The 21,280-nt window shown below is 40.2% G+C and overlaps 2 protein-coding genes across 4 annotated transcripts in view; both read left to right on the top strand.

Moving 5' to 3' along the window:
• Window positions 1–1,323: 1,323 nt before the first annotated feature.
• Window positions 1,324–4,026, top strand: pyyb (peptide YYb). Of its 2 annotated transcripts, none has more exons than XM_031291242.2 (4): window positions 1,324–1,434; window positions 1,681–1,865; window positions 3,284–3,364; window positions 3,804–4,026. In XM_031291242.2, the coding sequence occupies exons 2-4, from the start codon at window positions 1,681–1,683 to the stop codon at window positions 3,823–3,825; spliced, it is 288 nt and encodes a 95-aa protein (XP_031147102.1). In that variant the 5' UTR covers window positions 1,324–1,434; the 3' UTR covers window positions 3,826–4,026. The 2 variants fall into 2 exon arrangements, with proteins under 2 accessions (XP_031147102.1, XP_035853451.1); XM_035997558.1 differs by having other exon boundaries at window positions 1,325–1,434; window positions 1,647–1,865.
• Window positions 4,027–4,210: 184 nt separating this feature from the next.
• The window catches only part of mpp2b (membrane protein, palmitoylated 2b (MAGUK p55 subfamily member 2)), a 40,425-nt gene continuing 23,355 nt past the window's right edge, over window positions 4,211–21,280 (top strand). Inside the window, exons 1-2 of one of the 2 annotated variants that reach the window (XM_035997520.1) lie at window positions 4,211–4,602; window positions 18,479–18,558. In XM_035997520.1, the coding sequence (XP_035853413.1) occupies window positions 18,528–18,558 (31 nt within the window). In that variant the 5' untranslated portion in view covers window positions 4,211–4,602; window positions 18,479–18,527. Of the gene's footprint in view, window positions 4,603–18,478; window positions 18,559–20,287; window positions 20,626–21,280 lie in introns of those variants that run through there. The other variant, XM_031291239.2, reaches the window with a different exon arrangement.

Genomic DNA, 21,280 nt, shown 5'->3' with positions numbered 1-21,280 from the left:
GTCAGGGACTGTAGATGAATGTGTTTGTTCATTAACTAGCCATGCACAGAATGCATCGAAGTCAACAAGACAATCGGATGGTTGGGATTACAACGGCGCTGTGCACTGCAAGAAATTCGCCCTAATTAATAATAAAGAACAACAAATTAATTGACCTAGTTTTAATGGTGCCATCACTGAAAATACCACATAGCACTCAGCATTTTATATTTTGTAGAATTAAAGAGGAAAGCTCACTGATTTCTTAGTCAACCTTAACTCTCTCCTGTGACATATGTCACAGGAGAGAGTTAAGGTTGACTAAGAAATCATTATATAACATATATTATTGTATAATATATTGTATATATTATATACAACATTATATAATTAACAAATATCAAGTTAATATTGTGTGTTAAAATATCTTTAACTGACAAAGTTGTCTAATTTAAAAAGATATATCCATCCATCCATCACTCATTCTGTTCAACAGTTGGCAACAGACAGAATGAGTGATGGATGGATAGAGAGGCTACATCTGTTGACTGATAGCCCGAAGAATGTGTTCTCTGTGTTGTTAAACATGTTGCAGGTTAACAGGGTCAGTCATCTTATAAGTTTCTAAAGTGCTGTGCAGGCCATTATTTCAAGTGTGAAGGGTCATTTGTATTATGTTCTGGTTGCCGATATGTTTGTCTGCTATTGAGAGACAGGACTTTGGTGCAGGCGAGTAGGTTTGTGTCTTTTGCAACAAGCCTTCAGGATTGTTACATGACATATTGATAGGAAGCATATAGACCAGGTCACACAATAAGCCAGTAGCCTAAACAGTTCACCCCAAAATCAACATAGGCCTACATACATCCACACTAAAACAAGTGTAGACATGATGACTACAGGGCTTGAATCTATATGACCCATGATTTAAACTCATAAAACATAGCTGGGGGATATTTTATGGCTGTTGGTGCTGTTCGTGGTGGTAAACGGGCTGCATGCAATGACAGTTCAACAGGTTTCCATTTGTCTGTTCGTTTATAATCATGCATGGGTGATGTGCTGCAAATAACCCCTTCTACAAAAGGGTAATGTCGTTCATTTTAAAGTTTCAAAGCAATACCATTTACCACAGGACAACCTATTAACTACAAATGTCAAACTTGATAGAGAGATATCTGCGTCTTTTCCATGTGTATTTGCATCATAATAAACGTCATAATTCAGCTAAATGTCAAATATTCCAACCAAATCTAACATTAATCAAAAGTAGTTTTAATATTTGATAGGATAAGTTTCTCTTTTACAAGCTGTTGCGAAAGAGAGGGGTGTGGTTAACTGTTGTGAGTGCGAGTCAGGTATCCATCCCGCACTATATAACCCTGTGATCTGCGAGGAGAGCAGCAAGACAAGGCAGCAACTGGAGAGACTACATCACGAGACAACTGTCAAAAAGTAAGTGACTTTGTTCTTACTTTAATGCATCCTGATTTTTTAGCCGCATGCTGGAAATATTGGTGCGTGTAAATTATGCCAAAATTCATGTCAATATATGCTAATGCAAATTGTGCGTTAAGGTTTTTATGTGAAAAGGAACAGAAGAAAGATCACAAAAATACAATTTTACGGCAACAAAAGTTCAAATTCAAATGTACATTTTTTCAAAGGAAATCCTACCATGGTATTTGTCCTTCTCCTCAGATGGCCAACATGAGATCTTGGATGATGCTTGCAGCGCTCGCCGTCTGCCTACTGGTGTGTTTGAGCAGCTTTGCGGACGCCTACCCTCCCAAACCGGAGAGCCCGGGGAGCAACGCCTCGCCGGAGGACTGGGCCAAATACCACGCAGCTATCAGGCATTATGTCAACCTCATCACCAGGCAGAGGTGAGCCACGGTTACCAAACTACATTTAATAGTTGACATTGTTAAGCATCTCCTCATAAGTGCACATCCATCAGTTTATTTAACAGTCTTGGTAAAGTTTTGAACAGCATATCAGGGTTGTGCGTGTAACTCTTTAATCAAAAGAAATGCTGAAACTCTTGCAGTAGTTTGGTATTTACTCATCCTGGTAGGGTCAGACAGGTTGTCTACCTCCCTTGAAGTGAGGGATTAAGTTTCAAGCTCAAGGATACATTTGCAAGGGTAGCCACATGGGGTATCGAGCCCTCACGCTGTGTCATGACTGTACTCATATAAGGTCTTTACACCCTAAATACAGACTTTACAGGTGCTGCTGTCATGTGACTGTGCAATTACTGTAAATACATGTTACTATTTAATATTTACTCTCTTTAATTATATTTATTATTGTGTGTTAATGTGTGTCTTTTACTTTCCCTCTTATCCCTTGCTGCTGCGACAGTGTGAATTTCCCCATTGTGGGATTAATAAAGGATTTTGAATCTTGAATTGTGCGATACCATGCATTGCTGTGGTTGTTTTAAGAAATAATGAGGCAGAGGACAGGAGCCTAGTTTTCCTTAGACAAGTTTATAAAGTTCAGCCTGTACTTGCTCCGTTGTGACCAAATCTTGTACTAGAAATGCTGGAACACGAGATATCCTATTTATTTTCTTTTGTTTCTCGCCAGGTGAGAACCAAGACTTCACGACAGAATATTTAATACTTTGAGGGTTTTTCACTGTTTTCTTATCTGTCGTACCTAAAATGTGACAAAGATATTACTGATGCACTATCCCATGTCTTGATAAAAGCATGTATAATAACAAGAAATGAATTCTGTTGTTCCAGTTGGAGAAAATAGTGTGTTTTTCCTGTGATGGAAGTCGAGTATAGTCTCATCATTTACCCTCTTCTGGTCTGTAATACAGAGGCTGGGTCTGTCATTGTACTCAAAGGACTCCCAGTGTCGCTCCCATGGCTAAATCAAAGGCAGGTTTACTCTTCAGTGGCTAGGCATTGATTATAGTAAAGAGACTTCAAAAGACAAAGTCGAAAGAGCTTCTTGTGTTTGCCTTTGAACTTGAAAATGCACCTTTCTTCTAAGTAATTGCTCGTCTGATTTGTGATTGGACCGTAGAGACTGAGTAGAGAAGCAGTGCTAATGAAAACTCAACAGGGTGTGTCTGCAGCTAACTTGTTCACAGCTTGATGGTTATTTAAAAAAGTGAGGTCCTGTAGTTGAAATTCATATCAAGGCTGATATCACTACTGGAGCACTCAGAGAAATGCTGACTGGAGGCTGCAGGTGGAAAGCGGAGAAGGGGCTCACATGAATGAGACTCTCCAAATAATATTCAGTTGCAGTCATTACATGCCAGTGTTTGACTTGTCCTCAGGTATGGGAAGAGGTCGACCCCTGAGCAGGCAGTGGAGTGGCTGCTGTTTGGGGCTGATTCGAACCAAGACACTGAACCACGGTGAGAGAATACATGTCTGGTTTAATCATATTGGGCTTTTAATGGCTGATACTGATACCTGTGAAGTAGTTGCTATTGTGATGCCTGCTGTCTTCACTAATTCTTTAGAGTGTAAAAAACATGTTTTGCCCCCTTATATGAAATATTTAACAACGCAGCCCTGCTTTGTCCACATGTTGTCAAATTGTTTTATTGCTGTAAGCCTCACTGCAGAAGGATTACATTGCTGTTCTTCAGCTCCTTGTTAATATTTTACTCTTCAAGTGAGAATTGATTAGCATTTTATCTCACTGTGATTACACAGCTCACTGGTCACGTCCTCGTCATAATGTCACAATCGTATGTTCCAATAGTATGTTGACCTGGTATCCACCATATATTAGGATGCAGCAAGTGCATATTTCAATAAATGAACCTGCTTTTTCTTCTTCTCTTACAGCTCGGACTACAGCGATCAGTAGGAAATGAGCCCAACGTCAACCCTTAGGCCTACTCACATCTCCCCCAATTCTCATCCCCAATCAGAAAACTAAAATTCTCAACCTGCACTGGACTTTGTGTCTCTCATATTTAATTGTTTAATGTGCATGCAAATCTCTCTCTCTCGCTGTTTGTCTTCCTCTCTCACTATTTGTTCTTTGGCAAAAATGTAAATAATTTGTACCAAAATCAATCACTTTAAAATGAAGAACTGAATGGAATAAAAGTAATAAATAGACACACAAATGCTTTGGTATTTCATTTATCTTTTTTTAGTAATTGTAGTTGCTCTTGTTGCCACTAGATGTCACTGTATCACCAGGAAACGTATATATGCATATCTATCTTAGCCTACTGCTGCTGCTCTTGTATGGGTTCGACTGCAGCTCTGTATCAGCTGCAGCGGGCAGACTTCAACCTCACACCGGGGGTACCTCACCATAAGACGCATTTATCATCACACAACCTTCCCGGGTCTCCTTTGGGAAACAGGATCAGTGTTACCAGGGCAGCCAATTGGCTTTTAATCAATGGGGCTATTTGTAAGAGCACGCGAGCAGTTTTTGGTAAGGTCTCGTTAAAGATAGCGGTTTGTGTGGGTTGCCGTTGGCTTCGGTGTTGTCAAAGTGACTGCATAGATTAAACAAGACCTTCTGCGCTACAACAACTGCGAGTAGACCCGTGGAGATATCTCAAACATCTTGCTGCTTCTCAGACCGAAGAGGCATCCCGATAAAGGTGACCGGTGTTCCGGGCAGGTGAGCACTTCAACGTTTTAGCCGTTTTTCACCGAGGAAACGTGGTGTTTATTTTAGGTTGGTGGGTGGCATTAATGCCGTTTTCTCGCCATTTGCAGGTTGATATTGGTACACGCAGTCAGGTCTTATTATCTTTATCAAAGGCGTCAAAAAACACCTATCGTCTTAACTCGTGTAGCATTTTCACCCTCTGACAACGAGGAAAAGCAACATTCGGCTCGTGCGCCGTATATTTGCCATAATGGCCACATGCAGTTTTTATTAAGCTAGCTAGCTTAATTGGCATCAGGCCATCAGCACCTGTACAACGGCCACAGGTGAAACCAATTAGCTCTGACAGCTAAACTAAGAAATAAGTATGCTTTAGCCGAGTGGTGGAAATTAATTCAAAGAATAATGTTGATAACAACGACTAAGTGGATGTCATGAAGTAGCTACCTGTTCATTGCCATTGCGCATGCCTAGTTCGGGGACGCGCACAGATGTTTGAGCGCGTTTGGCTCAATAGAAGGGCAGGTGCTGATGATGTGTGTCTGGCATGTAGGGCGGATGAAGCATAGGATGAAGGGAGTAAGGATAGAGAGATCTACTCCTTCAGAATTACGCTTATCTGTTTGGGCAATTATATGCAACTAATGAATGTAGGCTGCTTTTGGCCAGCGAGATTCAGTTTTGACAATTAATTAAATATATAATCCGAAATGGTCTAAACCCGATTTTAAGACATTTAGATTTATGTCTGCAGCATTTGTGCAACACTTATTTTTCAAATTATTTTCTTACTTGCAGCCATTCACTATGTTTTTTCTATATTATCACCTTCATGAAGAATCTTATTTATAGGCCTGTTTATATTCCAACAGACACACATGGCATTACAAATCGTTGAACACTATACAAGCATTTCCTTAATTTTCTCTCTATTTGTATCTCATCTTGCATATATGCAATATAGACATTTGATTTAACAAGAAGATGAGGAAAAAAGATTTCAACAATTTCCACACTGACAGCTACAAAAGCAAAAATGAGAATCAAATATATCGCAAACAAATAAATAAATGGATACAATTTTACCTTTTATCTCTTGAAAGGTATAGGTTACATTTTCATTCAAGCATGCCCCAGTTCTTCCTTCAGGAGAGAATTCCTGACATCACTGTAATGGTTAAAAACGCTCAGTTTGCCTCTAAAAGCATGTTATTTTTTTTCCAGTTCCACACATTGTGCACTATGTCTTACCCAGCCACCAATGTTAGGCTTATATCATTCCCTTAAAATTGTCTTAAGGTGAGACTTTTTTAGATCAACCCTACATCAAGGCTAAAATTAGTTAGTGTTACAATTTGCATCACAAATTGTAGCAGGATTTCCGTTTTACTTAAAGATGCAGTAGGTAAGACTTATAAAACTAACTTTCTGTCATATTTGCTGAAACTGACCCTATGTTTGAGTAGAACTACATTAGGCAGGTAATTTAAAAAAAGAAAATCTGGCTCCTCTGGCACCACCTACAGCCTGTAGTGTGATTTGCAAAAATCCACAGCTCCCTGTTCAGATCCTCCTATCAGCATCAGGGGGATGTCTAACTGCGTTTCAGTCACGGCTCATGCACACGCATTCATTCTCCCTTGTGGGGGGAGGGGCTTAGGAGACTGTTTGGGCTTTAGCAGAAAGGGGAGGAGGGACTGAGAAGTTGTCGATGTTCACATTCTTTGGCTAAGTCCTGGATCTTCACAATCCTACCTACAGCACCTTTAATATTAATGTTTGTCTATTATATAAACATGGTTTAAGGTACACTCACTTAAATGAGTAAGTTCAACTGCTAACATCTATGATCTTGTTGTTTCTGTCTTGTGCTTTGCTGTCCCACTCACTATGTGGACATTTTATTACTGCACAGGAAGTATTCAAATTACCTCTGCCAGCAAGAAAGAAGTAATTGTATTGTCAGTGGTAATATACTGTAGATCAACTATCTATTTGCGATTACTTGAGAGCAGATAACTGCAGAGCAATGTGAAGTTCATGCTGTGCTGCTTGTTGTCCTGAATCATCCTGGAAGGGAAGATTGGAGAGCCATTACAGTAACATGACTTCAGCTTCCATGTACATTTATTCAATCACTTTAAGTGTTATACCTCATCAACAAGCTACTTGAAGTTTATAAAAAAAAAATGGTGGGCAACTTTGCGTACTGATATAGTTATAGGTGCTGTCTTTTGAAATTAAAGCTCTCATCATGATAAACATTTAGTACAGTTTCCTAAAATGTCCATTTATAGTCACTTGTAACAAAATGAAAATCCCACAGATGGATTTTCATTTTCATATCAAACCACAGTCAGATCTAATTTTGAAGAGCTTTTGACTGGGATTAAAGAAACTTCAGCGTTCTTATCAGTTTCTGTTTGGGGAGTGGGAGGTTTACCATAAATTTCCCTGCTTTTGACAGCTTTGGGGATTGGCTACAAGATCAGCAGGTCTGGTTCTACCTCAACAGAAACATTGTCTAAGAACTTTAATGATTTAAGAGCTCTGCTTGAAGTTGGACTCTTTAAACTTGTAAAAAAACGAATAGTTCACTCTAAACTCTTTCAGGAGGATTTAAATACATTATGTATAACGCATTATTAAATTGGACCAAAATTGAACAAAATGGCAGCATAGTGATGTAGACAGTGTGACCATGACATGTCTGAGCATCGGAGTAATACACATTTGACATTGAATTAATACAAATTGTTTAACATTGGTCGCACATTCAGAAAAATTGAAAGAGATATCCCTGTGTGACCCCAGATCTTAATACATAGAGGAAGTCAGAGGGCATCCTAGTTATTTGACGTCACATACTGAATATTTTTAATAAGAACACTTTCAATGGTGCCTGTTCATGACACTGTGCAGTTTTACTGCTTGATTAATTACTGCATCAAACAGAAATTCTAATCAACTGTAGCTGGCAGAGAGAAAGCTTTAGAAGTAGGATCCTTCTGCACTTGATTCCACGGGGAGATTAATCTGCAGCAGCTCACATAGCCTCAGCATCTTTTCCCAAACCTCTATGGTGTCATTCATAAAAGTGATCTGCTCGTTTACTCTCACAGCTGCCACCTCTTCCCCTTGGGCACATATCTCCATATATAGAGGCTGACACATTGTGTTTATATATGTGGATTTTTAATGGGCAAATATGATATTTTTAGGCCTGCTAGCGGTGGGGCCTTAGGGATGGCAAAGTCGGTCTGGTCGATCCACCACTTTTGAAAATATCTTGACAACTGCCATTATTGCATACAGATCTACAGTAGATGGTTTATGACAATCAGATATCTGATCTCATACAGGCTTCAATATAATGTCATTTAAATGTTTATTTGTATTTATCCGGAATGGGGCAACACAAATTGTGGAAATTTCGCTCATTTAGCTACAGTGTCAATTGTAGTCTATATCGACGACTTTTCGTTTACAGGATTGTTCTGGTTCCGCCGGATGTCCCTCATTTTTTAAGTAAAATTCTCATCACACACTTGACAGCCATTTTATTTCCAGAGCTCACCAAAACAAGTTCCTTCCCGAGGCTATTTTGCAGAGGCACCGTACCTGCGTCCGGCGCGTGTGATTGGTTTAAAGAAATGCCAATTAACCAGAGCACGTTTTTCTTTTATCCCGGAATGCTGTGTGGACTAGCCAGACCCTCCTTCGCAGCGCTGTGGAGGAAGGTCTGGCAATGTGAGACTATGCCACTTGTAACACCTGCTTATAAAAGCCAACTCTTTTCTCTTCCGCACATGTGCAAGCACTGAACTTGAATGTACCGATAGTGTTTTGATGTATAGACCCTTTGCAAACACGTGACCACGACCACGTGATGACGCCATGATGGACGGCAAATCACCGGCAATAATAAGCTAAACAGTGTAGTAGACGAGCAGAAAGTTTCATAGTTTCAATCAGTTTAAAATACATAACACTAAATAAACTGTATTTATGGCTCCTTCTATTGAACAACAAGTTGTCGTGCCGTTATCGGTCGAGGTAGGGCATCTGGTAGGTGCTCACAAAGAGCAGCATTTGGAGAAGTTGGAGATAGCAGGATTGGATACCGACTCCCTCTGTTTTCACAGACCTCATTAAATCACAGAGTCTGCCCGACTTCAGTCCACACGATTTGTAACACTGTGGTAATCGGGGTATCCCCATATACTGGTGCTAATCTCAAAGCTTTTAAAAGTCTGGATGCTTACCAGTTATTTGTAGCTGGCTGGGTTGAGATACGCGATGCTACGCTAACGGCGGGGGGAGGTACCTCATAATGGCAAATATAAGACATCAATCTAGAGTTTATTTTGTATTAACATCTATTCTTTACTTAAGTAAAGATTTCACGTAGCCCATGTTTTTAGAGGACATGGTCGGTCGCGATGGGCAGCAGCTAGCTAGCAGTCCAAAGCTAGCTGCAGCTAGCTCGTCAGCTAGCCGGGGTAGGAGCTCCGCAGACCCGCATTTAACTTGTTTTTTTTTGGCCTTTTTGAAGCTAGTTTCCGTGCCATGTCATCTTTAATTTAACCAATATTTTTTGTATGTGTGTTAAGTTAAATGGTCAAGGGAACGGCTTTCTTTTTTTGATATGTAGCTAGGTCAGTGAATAACCAATGTTAGTTATGTGGGTCATCATTGGGTTGGACCTGTTAGCAGGAACAGCTGGTTAGCACGGCAGCTAGCTAGCTAGTTGAGGATAATTTTATTTATCACTCATTTAAAACAGAAAGGCAATACATACACATGCTTGTGTTGGTGAGGATTACTCTGCAGATTGTGAATGTGAGAACACAAACACGAACGAAAACGTACGCGTTTAGCTTGCCGTCCGTCTACAGCATAGCTCTTTCGCCGTCCGTCATGGCGTTCATAATTCGCGCGAGTGGAGCGTGACGTCACGTGCAAAGGGTCTATAACTGTGTGCTCTTTGGAACAGCTGTCTTCAGGAATCGTCTTCAACACACCTGACCACACGACTTGGCATCATAGGCATCAGAGTTTCTCTCTAAAGATTAGAGTGACATTGAAACTGTGACATTCATTTAGCTTATTTCATTATGGCTACTTCCTCAGAAAAAAAGACATAAGGAGTGGGGACCTTATACCTAATTAAATCCAGGCAGGCAGAGTGGTGATTGTAAATGCTCCCCCTGGGTGGCTCTCAGCACTTTGCCTGAATCCTCTAGCCTCTCAGTAGTATGTACATGACATTTCATTCTAACTACGCTAATTACAATCTGTATCAGCTGAGGGAGAAGAAAGACCCACAGCACTAAATTGATCAGATTTTATTAGATGTCTGGTATCAAGTGATATCTGTTGATAGTGGTAACTATTTTGTCATCAGGCTGCTTCTAAACAAATTGTTGTTCTTTAGTGATGTAAAATACGGAAAATAAAAGTTAATGAACTTAGTGTTTGAGAATCTCTGAGTAGCTTGTGTGGCTGAGGTGGCTAATGAGTCCCAAATCTGTCAGTTGATGGTTAATCATTTACAATTAGATTGTTTCCCCAAGGAAAGATAATGTTTTATTGTAACTTTAAAGCTCAATTTGTGCCCAGAAAGAATACATGAAGCGTTGTTTTCCATGCTGTTTTCTTGCTTCCAAGTAATGCACATTGTGTGTATTAATATGCATGCGGGGAGTATGATAAATAAATGTATTTAAATAATTCAACCGAGCTGCTCATGGCTTGAAACTTCACTTGCATTTATTCTCTCCTTCAAAAGACCTCCACACTTTCTTTTGGTTTTACAGGCATTTGTAGTGTTGATATGAGCCCCAGAAGGCAAGATTGGATAAATTGCTTCAATATTGTCTTTTGAGCAAGAGTTTTGTTAGTGTAGAATTTAGTTTGACAACGGAGAAGCATAAACATAGTGGTGCTTTCTTCAAGATACTTGAGGGCAGATACTCAAAAGAAGTTCTTTTGGTAGTTTTCATGAACCATTTTAAGTGACATTCCTCAATATTTTTGTATAGTATAAACTAGAGATGTTCTGATACCAGTTTTTCTTTCCCAATACTGATTCCGATACCTGAACTTGCGTATCGGCCAATACAGAGTACCGATCTGATACCAGTGTGTTAAAAAACATATTTTTTATTCTGTTTCAACAGCTGTATACTACTAACCCTGTATGGATGTGATATGATTGCTCTCAATGTTGTATGGCCCGGCTCAGGTTAAACTCTTTGTGAAACATGAACAAACACAAACAATAAACGCCACAGAACTTTCTTTTATTATCCAGTTTGACAGAGAGTCTGGGCTAAATTACGTGGTATCAGATCAGTGTATAAACTTGAGTACTTACCGATACCAGCATTTGAGGCAGTATTGGAGGGTTTTCCGAAACTGGTATCAGTATTGGAACATCTCTAGTATAAACTCTGACATGATTATCTATCTGAAGAAACTGCATATTGATAGTGAGTTTATAAATGTTATTTTTTAATACTTCAAGCAGCAAAAATCACTTCCATTGTATTGAGGCGGCAGCAAAGGTTTCAGAGGCAGATTATTTCTAAATCTCGACACATAAAACCAAACTTATCTGTGTGATACATACCTTTAGGGGTAAGTGAGGAAATGTGTTCTTTTGTGGTATGGGTGTACAGTTTATATTTAGCTTTATTCTCAAGAATCCAATTATTATGTGTGTTTTATAAAAATAAAAAATATTTATTTTATGAAAACAAACTTTTCTGACACTTTTTCCTTCCAAACAATGTAAAGTTCCTTTACGAAGCCGCAGTTTACCCTGTGTTATTTTCTTTAGTTGTGGTGAAATAGTTGTTCAGGATTCCTATAGCTATAGAAATAGTTTATTTACGTGCTGCGCTCAGGCCACTGGAGCTTAATACAGTAGGTTTGAAAGTGTTGTTAAAGCCTTAGTTTTGGCTGGAGAGCTCTGTCAAAATTGATTTCATGCCTGTTATATGCGATTGCTACACTACAACAATGCTGTTATAAAATATTTCCTCAGAGCAACTCTGTATTGAAGTGTAGCTCAAACCTTTTAATAGACCCAATTTTAGCTGCAACTTATTATTATTTTACGCATTTTCTCTTGTTGCCATGGCAAAGCGCCGGGGAAAAAGCTGAGGAGCTGCTCATGGTTGTCTTGGATACGACAGTTTTCCCTTGTAAAGTAATGAGAGGCGCTGAACCTGTGGGAGCACAGGGTTATTTTTAGGCCTGACGCCATCCTGCATGTGTGGATTAAGACTTGTTTGGTTGCTGGTGCGTGTGTGTGCATGTTTACAGGCTTTAATGCAGCCTCACTGTGGGAACAGCTTAAGGTGTTTCACACTCAGCATACAAACACCTGGGCCACCACTTGTGTCATTGCTCCAGATAGATCTTCGGATGCAGGCTAGAATGAAATAGAAGCTCATTAGGGGTCCTTGCTGATAAAGAAATGGGTGTGATGAAATAATTTACAACAGACTGGTACAGTTTCATGTGAGAGTGTAGGCTTGCAGAGCTTGCAGACAAAATCCTTCAAGAGCAAAGAAGCAATTTGAAGCAAGTAAGTTACATATAGCAGTATGAATAGTAGAAGTATAGTTGAAACACCATCCAATCTCATTTTGAAAAAATCATTTAAAGCTGGCTGTATTACTTATTTATATACGTATTTTCAAGACCAATGGAAGACAGTTGGAATGAGATATAAATATAGACACACACACACACACACACACACACACACACACACACACACACACACACAGCTGGCCTCTTGTTTTAAGAGATTGACAGTGTAGAGATGATGGCAGGTCTGCACATATGATGTCATGACAGCTGTGCTTTTGAGCTGCTCTCTTCCTGCAATACAATGTGTAAGATGGAGATTTGTGTGAGTGTGTCTTACTGTGTTTGTAAGCAGAGAGAGAGAGAGAGAGAGAGAGAGAGAGAGAAAAACAGTCAGAGAACAGAGATAGTAGATAGACTAGATATAACTAGACACAGACTGACCCACAGTCAGTGCAGGGTCTTTTCCATTTGCAACAAAAATACAGCCAGTGTAAAAAATACCCAGTTTGACCTTGTTGAAGGATCTCTTATTTACACACTGTTGAACTACAGTCTTAATGGTAGTATTAAGGACACTTATTTAATGCTTGACTGTAGGGATTGATTACTGGTTGCAACTCTTAGCAGACATCCAAGCTTTTCTGCAAGAAAATGCCACCAATTACCAAGAAATGCAACCACTGGTGCTGACTGCACCATCATTAGGTATTGGCCAATTATTCCCCATCAGTAATAAAGAATAAGAATGAGGGAGGATGGCAGATTCAGAGAGCAGAGAACAACCTGCCCACCCCAACCCTCTTTCCTCCCAACCCCTCCCCAGTGTGTCAGCCCAGCTCTAGCACGGCCGAGCTCTGCTGCAATCAGCTTTGACTTCTTAGAGGCTGCGTGGCCTCTGCATACTTTTAACAACCTCTGTCGTTTCACAGTGCAAACACGGGATGCCACGGATAAGCCTGGCGGGCTGGCATGTGGTGTTAAGGACCTGATCCGCATTGATCAGAGTTTTGCAAAAGAGCTTGGTCCCTCAGCATCTAGGCGTGTGCTTCAGTTTCACACACACACACACACACACACACACACACACACACACACACACACACACACACACACACACACAAAGATAAAGTGACAGTTTAAAGGTCAAGTGACAATTTGCCCATTCCTGCCCTCCCTCCAATTGGTTCAAGTAAAAAAAACTAAACTAAACCTAACTTAAATATGAAGACATTTTTTTAAACAATTACTAACCTTGAAAACATAATGCCTACTAGGGCTGGACGACGATATTCTTGACTAAATACCTTGATGTCGATATTGCGACGATATTGTAGAATTGACAATATTATTTAGATTTTTGATAAATAATCATCAGAAATGACGGTTTAATGACAAAATGTGTAAAGGCAAATAATAGAACAGCTAGAACAGTCTGCTAAGCTCAGAAAACTACATCACTTCACTCTAATGCAGCCTTGAAAACCAGGAAAAGACAACACTTAATATATTACGATTTTACGATATCCAAAATCGAAAACGGTATCTAGTCTCATATCATGATATCTATATAATATCAATATATTGCCCAGCCCTAATGCCTACACTCAACCAAAATTGATGCATATAGAGGAAAGGCACTTGAAAAATGTGACAGCTTTTCTCTTTGAGTCAGTTACACTGAGTTCAGGTTGTGTTATTCCAATTTTTTTCCGTGGGTTAGGATAAATAGATTTATTATATAAGGCAAAGAGAGGGTGAGAGGGAGTTTACCAAAAACCATGAACAGGATCAAACATATGGCAGAATAAACCAGATTATTGCAAGGATTAATGGATGGATAATAGATTTATTATTATTTTACATTTACCTAACCTGTCAATAGAAGACTATGAAATATTTTCAAATGGATTATTTCAACTCGAGATCGACACTTTTTGACTGACAAGATGGCGGATAGCGTAAACAACAACAGCTAACATGACTTGTTCAAAACCTTTCTTTTTAGTAAACTGTGTGTACACAAACAATGTTCTCAATGCTGGAGTTCATGTGTAGAGCCCTTGGTGATACTTCGAGCAAAGTTTCATGTTGTGTCGAGCCTTCTTAGTGTTTTAAAAATAGCTATTTTGATGCTATAGTAGTGCCCCTAGCACTCCCATTCAAAAGGCCATTTGACCGAAAACGAGAATACGGTAAATCTTAAAAGTGGCGCTTCCATCCAAATTATGCTTTTAAACGAATGTTTGACTCGGGTATATTCACAAAAAGACCCTACAGGGCTCCAGACTAACTTTTTGCCTTGGTCACACTGGTGCGCCTAACGTTTTTTATTTAGGTGCACCAGCACAAAATTTAGGTGCACCCAAATTTTTCGCGTCACCATTAACACCACAATTTCAAGTTCACCTTTTTATCACGATATATATCACCATATACATTCATAAATATATTATGTCAATTATTTTAAACAAGAATAAGTAGTTGGTACATTTTTTTTTATTTGAAGCACAATTATACTGTACTCAAAGTCTTATAGCTGGTCCCCCCTTGCTGTCAAATGCCCCTCAGATGGCCAACACCTGTAATCTGGCCTTCTTCCCCTTTGGCCTTGGCTAGACCAGCTTGCCACACTCCCTAGCATCAAAATTCTCCAAACTGGGCCCCTCCACACTGATTCTTATCAGCTCTTCCACTAGTCCAGGACTAAAAATCATATCTCTGTATTTTTTTTATCTCTAATATATATTTTTTTACAAAGTGGGCTAAATGTTCAGTTTTAAGTCAAAGCCACTTTTCACAAGCTCTTTTATTAAAACAGATGTGATTAAAATAAAATGCAAAGACAGGGTTTCCTGCCCATTTTGAAAATATACAGCTGCAACACATGTAAATTATCTGAAATAAATAGCCTGGGATATATTTAAAAATATATATCTCTGAGAAAGCTCCTTCACTTGTTTTCAACAACAATAACAGACCCGGATAGCCCAGTAGCTCATATAGGGAGAGAGGGGGAGTACGATGGACTGAAGCGTATGCTACTCACAGAGTACGGTCCAGCACGGGTCGAATGCGCTTTGGCGGGTCAGCGGCGTTACATACGTCTTGTGTATGAAATGTCTGTATCGTCCCTGGCTGCGCTGCATTTTTATGAACTATGATAATGTGGCCATGGGTCACATCTCTCGCCCAGGTCCAGCAGGCTCCGTCTCACACGCTATTACTCAACGAACTGAAGTTAGTTCCATTCAATAACTTCTTCTGTGTTTTTCGCCGTGGCGGCCGCAATAACCGAGAGTTACCAGCAGAAACACTGGTACCAATACAGGTTTCCCTCTCATACTTAACAATATATAGCTGTGTTAATAACAATTACAACTGTAGACAAATGTCAGCAGTTTGGACGCTGTGTCTGTCTGCATGTCGCAGGTGGGCCGTGTGTGAGTGAATGGGGGCATGGCAGCGCGGATGAGAGATCCAAACACAGGCACGGCTTTACAGAAGAAATGGGTCACGTAACCATGGGCGTCAGTTTGGTTTGAAATGTGCATTCGGAAGTACATTTCCAGAAGTGCTGGGTACAATGACGCATTCATTTTTCTCTTTTGCGCAGGTCATGTTTTGAAAGACGCTGTCCTGTAGCTTACTATTGAATAAAAACGTGGTTTAACATACGTAAACAATGATCAATGATTACCAAATTCCTCTCTCATATTGCTCCTCATAACCACTGAAAACTGTCAAAAAAATCTAACCCAAACTCCAATTATTATGGACGTTATCTGACATTAAGCGTTTCTGCTTCATTATAGCCTATGTAAGGAAAAGCTGAACGTGGTTTAATGTACCTAAACAACGATTAATCATCTCCAAATTTCTCTCTCGTATTGCTCCTCATAACCACTGAAAACTGTCAAAAATTGAACCCAAACTCCAATTATTATGGACGTTATATGACATAGTGTTTCTGCTTCACATTTTCAGCAGGGCAGCGGAGCGGCTGTCGGTTGACTCCCCGCGGTTCTCATGGGGTTTATAAGTCATAACGTGAAAAAGCTTAACGTGGTTTAATGTACCTAAGCAACGATCAATCATCACCACATTTCTGGTTAGATTTTTTGACAGTTTTCAGTGGTTATTAGGAGCAATATGAGAGAGAAATTTGCTAATCATTGATCATTGTTTAGGTACAAGCCTTTTCCTCGCCATAGGCACCAATGAAGAAGACAATGCTAATGTGAGATAACTTAATCGTTGGATTTCGGTTTAGTTTTTTTGACAGGCTTAAGTGTTCATTACAAGATATAGCCATGAGAAATTTGGGGATCATTGATCGTTGTTTAGGTACATTAAACCACGTTAAGCTTTTTTTCACGTTAAGCAGAATGTGCCAACGGCAGTGTAGTGAACAGAGAAGCATGCAGCCAGCGCAGCAGCAGCAGAGCGGCTGTGTGTGTGTGTGTGTGTGTGTGTGTGTGTGTGTGTGTGTGTGTGTGTGTGTGTGTGTGTGTGTGTGTGTGTGTGTGTGTGTGTGTGTGTGTGTGTGTGTGTGTGTATGTCTGTGCCTGCCCTGTGGGGATAGATATCGTTTTGGATTTTTTGGCATCTGTCGCTCAAGAATTATATGTGTTATGGACTTTTTTTTTTAAACTAAATTTGAGCTTGAGGTTTTCAAAAAAAGTGGTGGGTACAAAATGACTCATGACGAAATCTGGTAGGTACGCGTACCCACCGTCCCCACCGAAATTGACGCCTATGCACGTAACGCAACATTAAACCATATCGATATAAACGACATCGCTTCGTTAGTGGAGAGGCAGCGGATGCGAGGACGTTAGGTGCACCGGTGCGACCTAGGAAAAATCTTAGTCGCACCCTTACAAATTTTGGTCACATATGTGACCAAATTGGTCGCACTCTAGAGCCCTGCCCTAGGTTGCATTTGGGCAAAAGTTATGATTTAAATAATGTTGGGAGCCAGACAGAAAGCATTCAGAGTGGAGCAGTCCTTAGTACTGTTACTGATAGTGCCCCCATTTGGCCAGTTCATGTAATTCCTTCAATGCTGGAACGTTTTGTGAAGATGCTTCATCACTCCAAATCTTATCAATGATGATGAGGCTGGAATTTGATTGATTTTTATGTTATTACATGCACATATTCACATGCATATATCCTTTTATGTAATATAGTATTGTTGATTGTTCTGCAACATCTGTTTGGCAACAACAGTTGTTGACCATTCATCCCAATAAAGCATATTGAATTGAATTGAATTGAATTGAATTGACTTTAACCCTATGGTGACGTAATGGTTTTGGCCACCACAGCACTGGTTCCACCATGGATAGCAATTGTCATGGCAACCAGGAAATAGCTTCTCCCTCATCAGCTGCACTTTTTTTCTTCCTCACCATTGTTCTTGTTTGCTCCCTCCCTCTCTCCTCAACCCTCTTCTGTTTTTTTCTGTTTATCCTCTCATGACTGTTGATTGCTTATTCTGTTTATGTTCTCCACACCCCCTTCTTAACTCCTGATTGCTATTCATTGTGTGTATTTTACAGGTTCCGCATCACCTGAAAAGCCAGTTTTAAATCTAAGGATAACAGATACTTCGTCTCCCAGTATTCTGTCTGTGATGCTTTTTCTTGCTGCCCGATGTTAAATGGATCAATTAAAATCAACAGAGATCCTCATTGAGCTTATGTTAGCTGGACCGCCCACTCACTCACTCACCCGCTCACTCAATCTTTCCAACTGTTGCTGATTCCCCACGGACATGATGGCTTAAACTGTTTGGGTGTTACCAGAGCAACTGGGTATTCTATTTATAGGTATTAACAAAGTTAGATACCAGTTGTTGTTGTTGTTGTTGTGGTGCTTGTTTAGACTAATTAAGAATGAGCTGTGCACATACAGTAAGCCAGTTGCTGATATTATGACAGAAAAGGATTTGTTTTCTTTGTCATGGCTCGATTTAGACTTCCACAGATCCCTGTGTGTTGAAGTTAAAGGGCCTCACAGTTTATCACAATGTAACAAGCTTGCTGCTTGTTTTTAAAAGCTATAACATATGCAAAAACTCTGACTTTGGTTCTGTGGGAAATAGTCCTGTTAGACATCTGCTCTTCATAGAAGTTCTTTAAAGAGCCGCTTTCCCTTGTTTGAACCTTCATTCAGCCTCAGTAATCAAGGGGTTTTGCATTCATATTCACAATCAATACTTTATTAGTGTTTTCAATGCATCTCCCTTCTCTCTCTCTCTGCTCTTTCATTGCAGTTGACCTTACAAGTTTTTTGGAGGATACTGGGAGGAACCAATTCTTAAAATGCCAGTGGCAACATCCAGCTCTGACTCCGGTAAGTGGCTTTGTGTGTGTGTGTGTGTGTGTGTGTGTGTGTGTGTGTGTGTGATGAGAGAGAGAGATATTGAGAGAGAGACAAGAGGGAGGAGATACTGAGCAGTTTGTGGTTATTCCAGCACTCAGGACATGTATCTCATCTCCAGAGTTCTAATGTGACTTAATGAGCTGGCTAATGGAGCGCTAAAACTCCAGCCTTAGATCAGTCATGCCTCGAAGGATTTGATTCGCAGCCCTCTTCTCATGCACACATGCACGTCAAATGTGTGTGGCCCTTAGTACAAATGCACAGGGTGCATGCGCGGACATGCACACGCTTGCACACAAATGACTTTTATTATGGATCGATGACCAATGATGACTGAAATAGCATGGTGTGAAACCCAGCGGGTGAAGTGATTTACAGTCACCTTTTCTGTCTTTCATGGGTCAAAGTTACTTTGGCAATCATATTTAAAAAAAAAAATTAAGTTTATTTGATGAAGGCTATTTGTTTTCTATGAAATGATTCAAATGTGATAGTTTTTTTCATGTAAACATACAGTTTGATACTACTTCAAGGCTGCTGTGAAAGATTCAATTTAAATTCAAGATGTGCAGTCTAGTCTGGCACTGACTGCAGGAGTCAGTGCAATAACTGAAAACATGGCAAGTGCTCCAAATAGTGTCCTATGTCTGGATCCCAGACCTTCTAGACTGGTGGATTACAAAAAAAATGATGTGACTATCTTTGCCTAAAATAACAACAAATGATTATACCCTTGTGCAAAGGTTTCCACAGAATTGCTGGAATCCAAATCAAATCGATGGTCTCTTTTGTTGGCAATGTATCAAAGTGAATTTTTGGATGTTTACCATGGCACTGATATTAAAGTTGATAATGTAGTACTGTGACAGCAGTTGAATTATATTTCACATTAGTCTCTAAACTGGCGCACAGCCATACTTCCATGCATTTCCTCTTTACTCAGTGTTGGGGGCACTTGATCCAGCTGCATAAAAAATTGAAAAGCCACTGCTAAATGTCTGGGAAATAAGGAGTCTTAGTATATTGAGGACCAAATCTTGAACTCAAAGCTTTATAGTGTTTTAACATGTGGCGATAAAGTGCAGAAGTCAGCTGTCGGATAGAGGCAGAAAAGCAGTTCTGCTGAGAGTCAAAATGTTTGTGGAGTTTCTTTTTTGTAATGGGCTGTCAGTCAGTCTTGATTTGTACATCAGCCGAGGGCTGAGTATGGATGACTGGCATTTTTAGTAACTCACAGTAAATTGTTTCTCACAACCCATTCACATCTTTTTAAAATTTTAAAAGCAGCGTTGTCAAGAAGGCTATTTTATGCGCAGGCTTGGAGAAGGGTTAGTGAAGGGACAGTTTTGATTTAAGATATTTTTCATCTCCTGTCAGCAAATGAACTCTATTTATGAGCAGAAAGCACAAATTTCCCAATAAGTGCCCTTCACTAACTGCATCTACAATGCTGGCTGTGTTTGTACCTCTGTCTGTGATGTCATATGCGTAAAAAACACGCATATATCACTCATATATGCGTCAGCTCCCCATGCACCACCTTCTTGACCGATCCTCCTCCCTAAAGCCAGCCTTCTGCTGCTCTTTCCCCCAGTTAACCCCACAGGGAAAACTGGAAGGAAAATAGTCCTGCCTCCTTTTCTCCTGGAGAAATCATCATACTTCCCACCCTCTTTCTCACCCCCCCTTTCTTTGCTCATGCACACATAACACTCTCTCGTCTCCATTCATTCATGCAAAGGAGAAGACGCTCAGCCAGGCATAGCTTATACACATTCACGTCAAGAGCAGGTGGAGAGGGAGGAAAGAGCGAGGTGCTGCTTTGCCAGAAACAGGAGAGAATCAGAGACAGATAAGGAGAGGGAGAGAAAGAGATCTCTCTGCCTCAAATACAATATTGGGTGTGTTACTGTGAGTGTGTGCACTATTGAGAGGTGTTGTTCACCATGGCTGGCAGCCTGCTTGGAAGGCTCTCCCTGGAGGAAGGGGACTCAGCCAACTCCCTGGAGGGCCTGGAAATCAAGCTGGGGGGAGAAGGTAAGAACACAGGTTCCTACCTGCTGGGTGTGTGAGGGATGCAGGATGGTTTACAAAACAGATTACTTCTGCAACTATTTGTCTTTTTCACAGGTTAGGGACGATATACTGGACAAGAAACTATGGTGAAGCTGAGAAGGTTGAATCACTGTTTAATGCAACTTAGCAGGCGGCGTTACGCTTATGTACACATTGGCGGTTGAGGGTTACTTGGTGTTTTAAATTCGCATTGTACCTGCTCATGGTGTGCTGGTTCAAACCTCCAGTTTGTGATGAAGATGTGCAGAGACAGATTAGGACCCAGGGCAGCATGTGATGCACAGGCATCTGAGGCACCAGACTACAAAGACAGGGAGGTGCACTGAAAACATGCCACATTTTCTTTTACTTAATTTAGAGTGAGAAGCCTTATTGTAAACTGAGTGCAATAAAGAGTGAGAGACAGAGGAATGCACTTTGAGATGTGTAAAGAAAGCAAGAAGATAAGTCATTAAAAGAGGAATAACCTATGTAAAAGCAGCGTATTTGGTTTATTGAATCGGCACAGATAATGTTTGCTCACACTGCACGGAATAGGAGGTAGTATACATTCTATTCATAATTGATGGATGTCATTAATACTGCATGGCGTTGCGAACTACACAGTAATAGGTTA

Source organism: Sander lucioperca, chromosome 22 (genome assembly GCF_008315115.2).
Source record: "Sander lucioperca isolate FBNREF2018 chromosome 22, SLUC_FBN_1.2, whole genome shotgun sequence".
In the NCBI taxonomy this organism is placed as follows: domain Eukaryota; kingdom Metazoa; phylum Chordata; class Actinopteri; order Perciformes; family Percidae; genus Sander; species Sander lucioperca.
This window is presented reverse-complemented; position numbering and strand designations above follow the sequence as displayed.

What these genes read in the sequence shown, in the direction of transcription:
- pyyb (XM_031291242.2), top strand. Translation starts at nt 1,681, where the DNA reads ATGGCCAACATGAGATCTTGGATGATGCTTGCAGCGCTCGCCGTCTGC. An exon ending in AACCTCATCACCAGGCAGAG is followed by an intron (nt 1,866 to 3,283) that starts GTGAGCCACGGT and finishes ACTTGTCCTCAG; the next exon opens with GTATGGGAAGAGGTCGACCC. An exon ending in AACCAAGACACTGAACCACG is followed by an intron (nt 3,365 to 3,803) that starts GTGAGAGAATAC and finishes CTTCTCTTACAG; the next exon opens with CTCGGACTACAGCGATCAGT.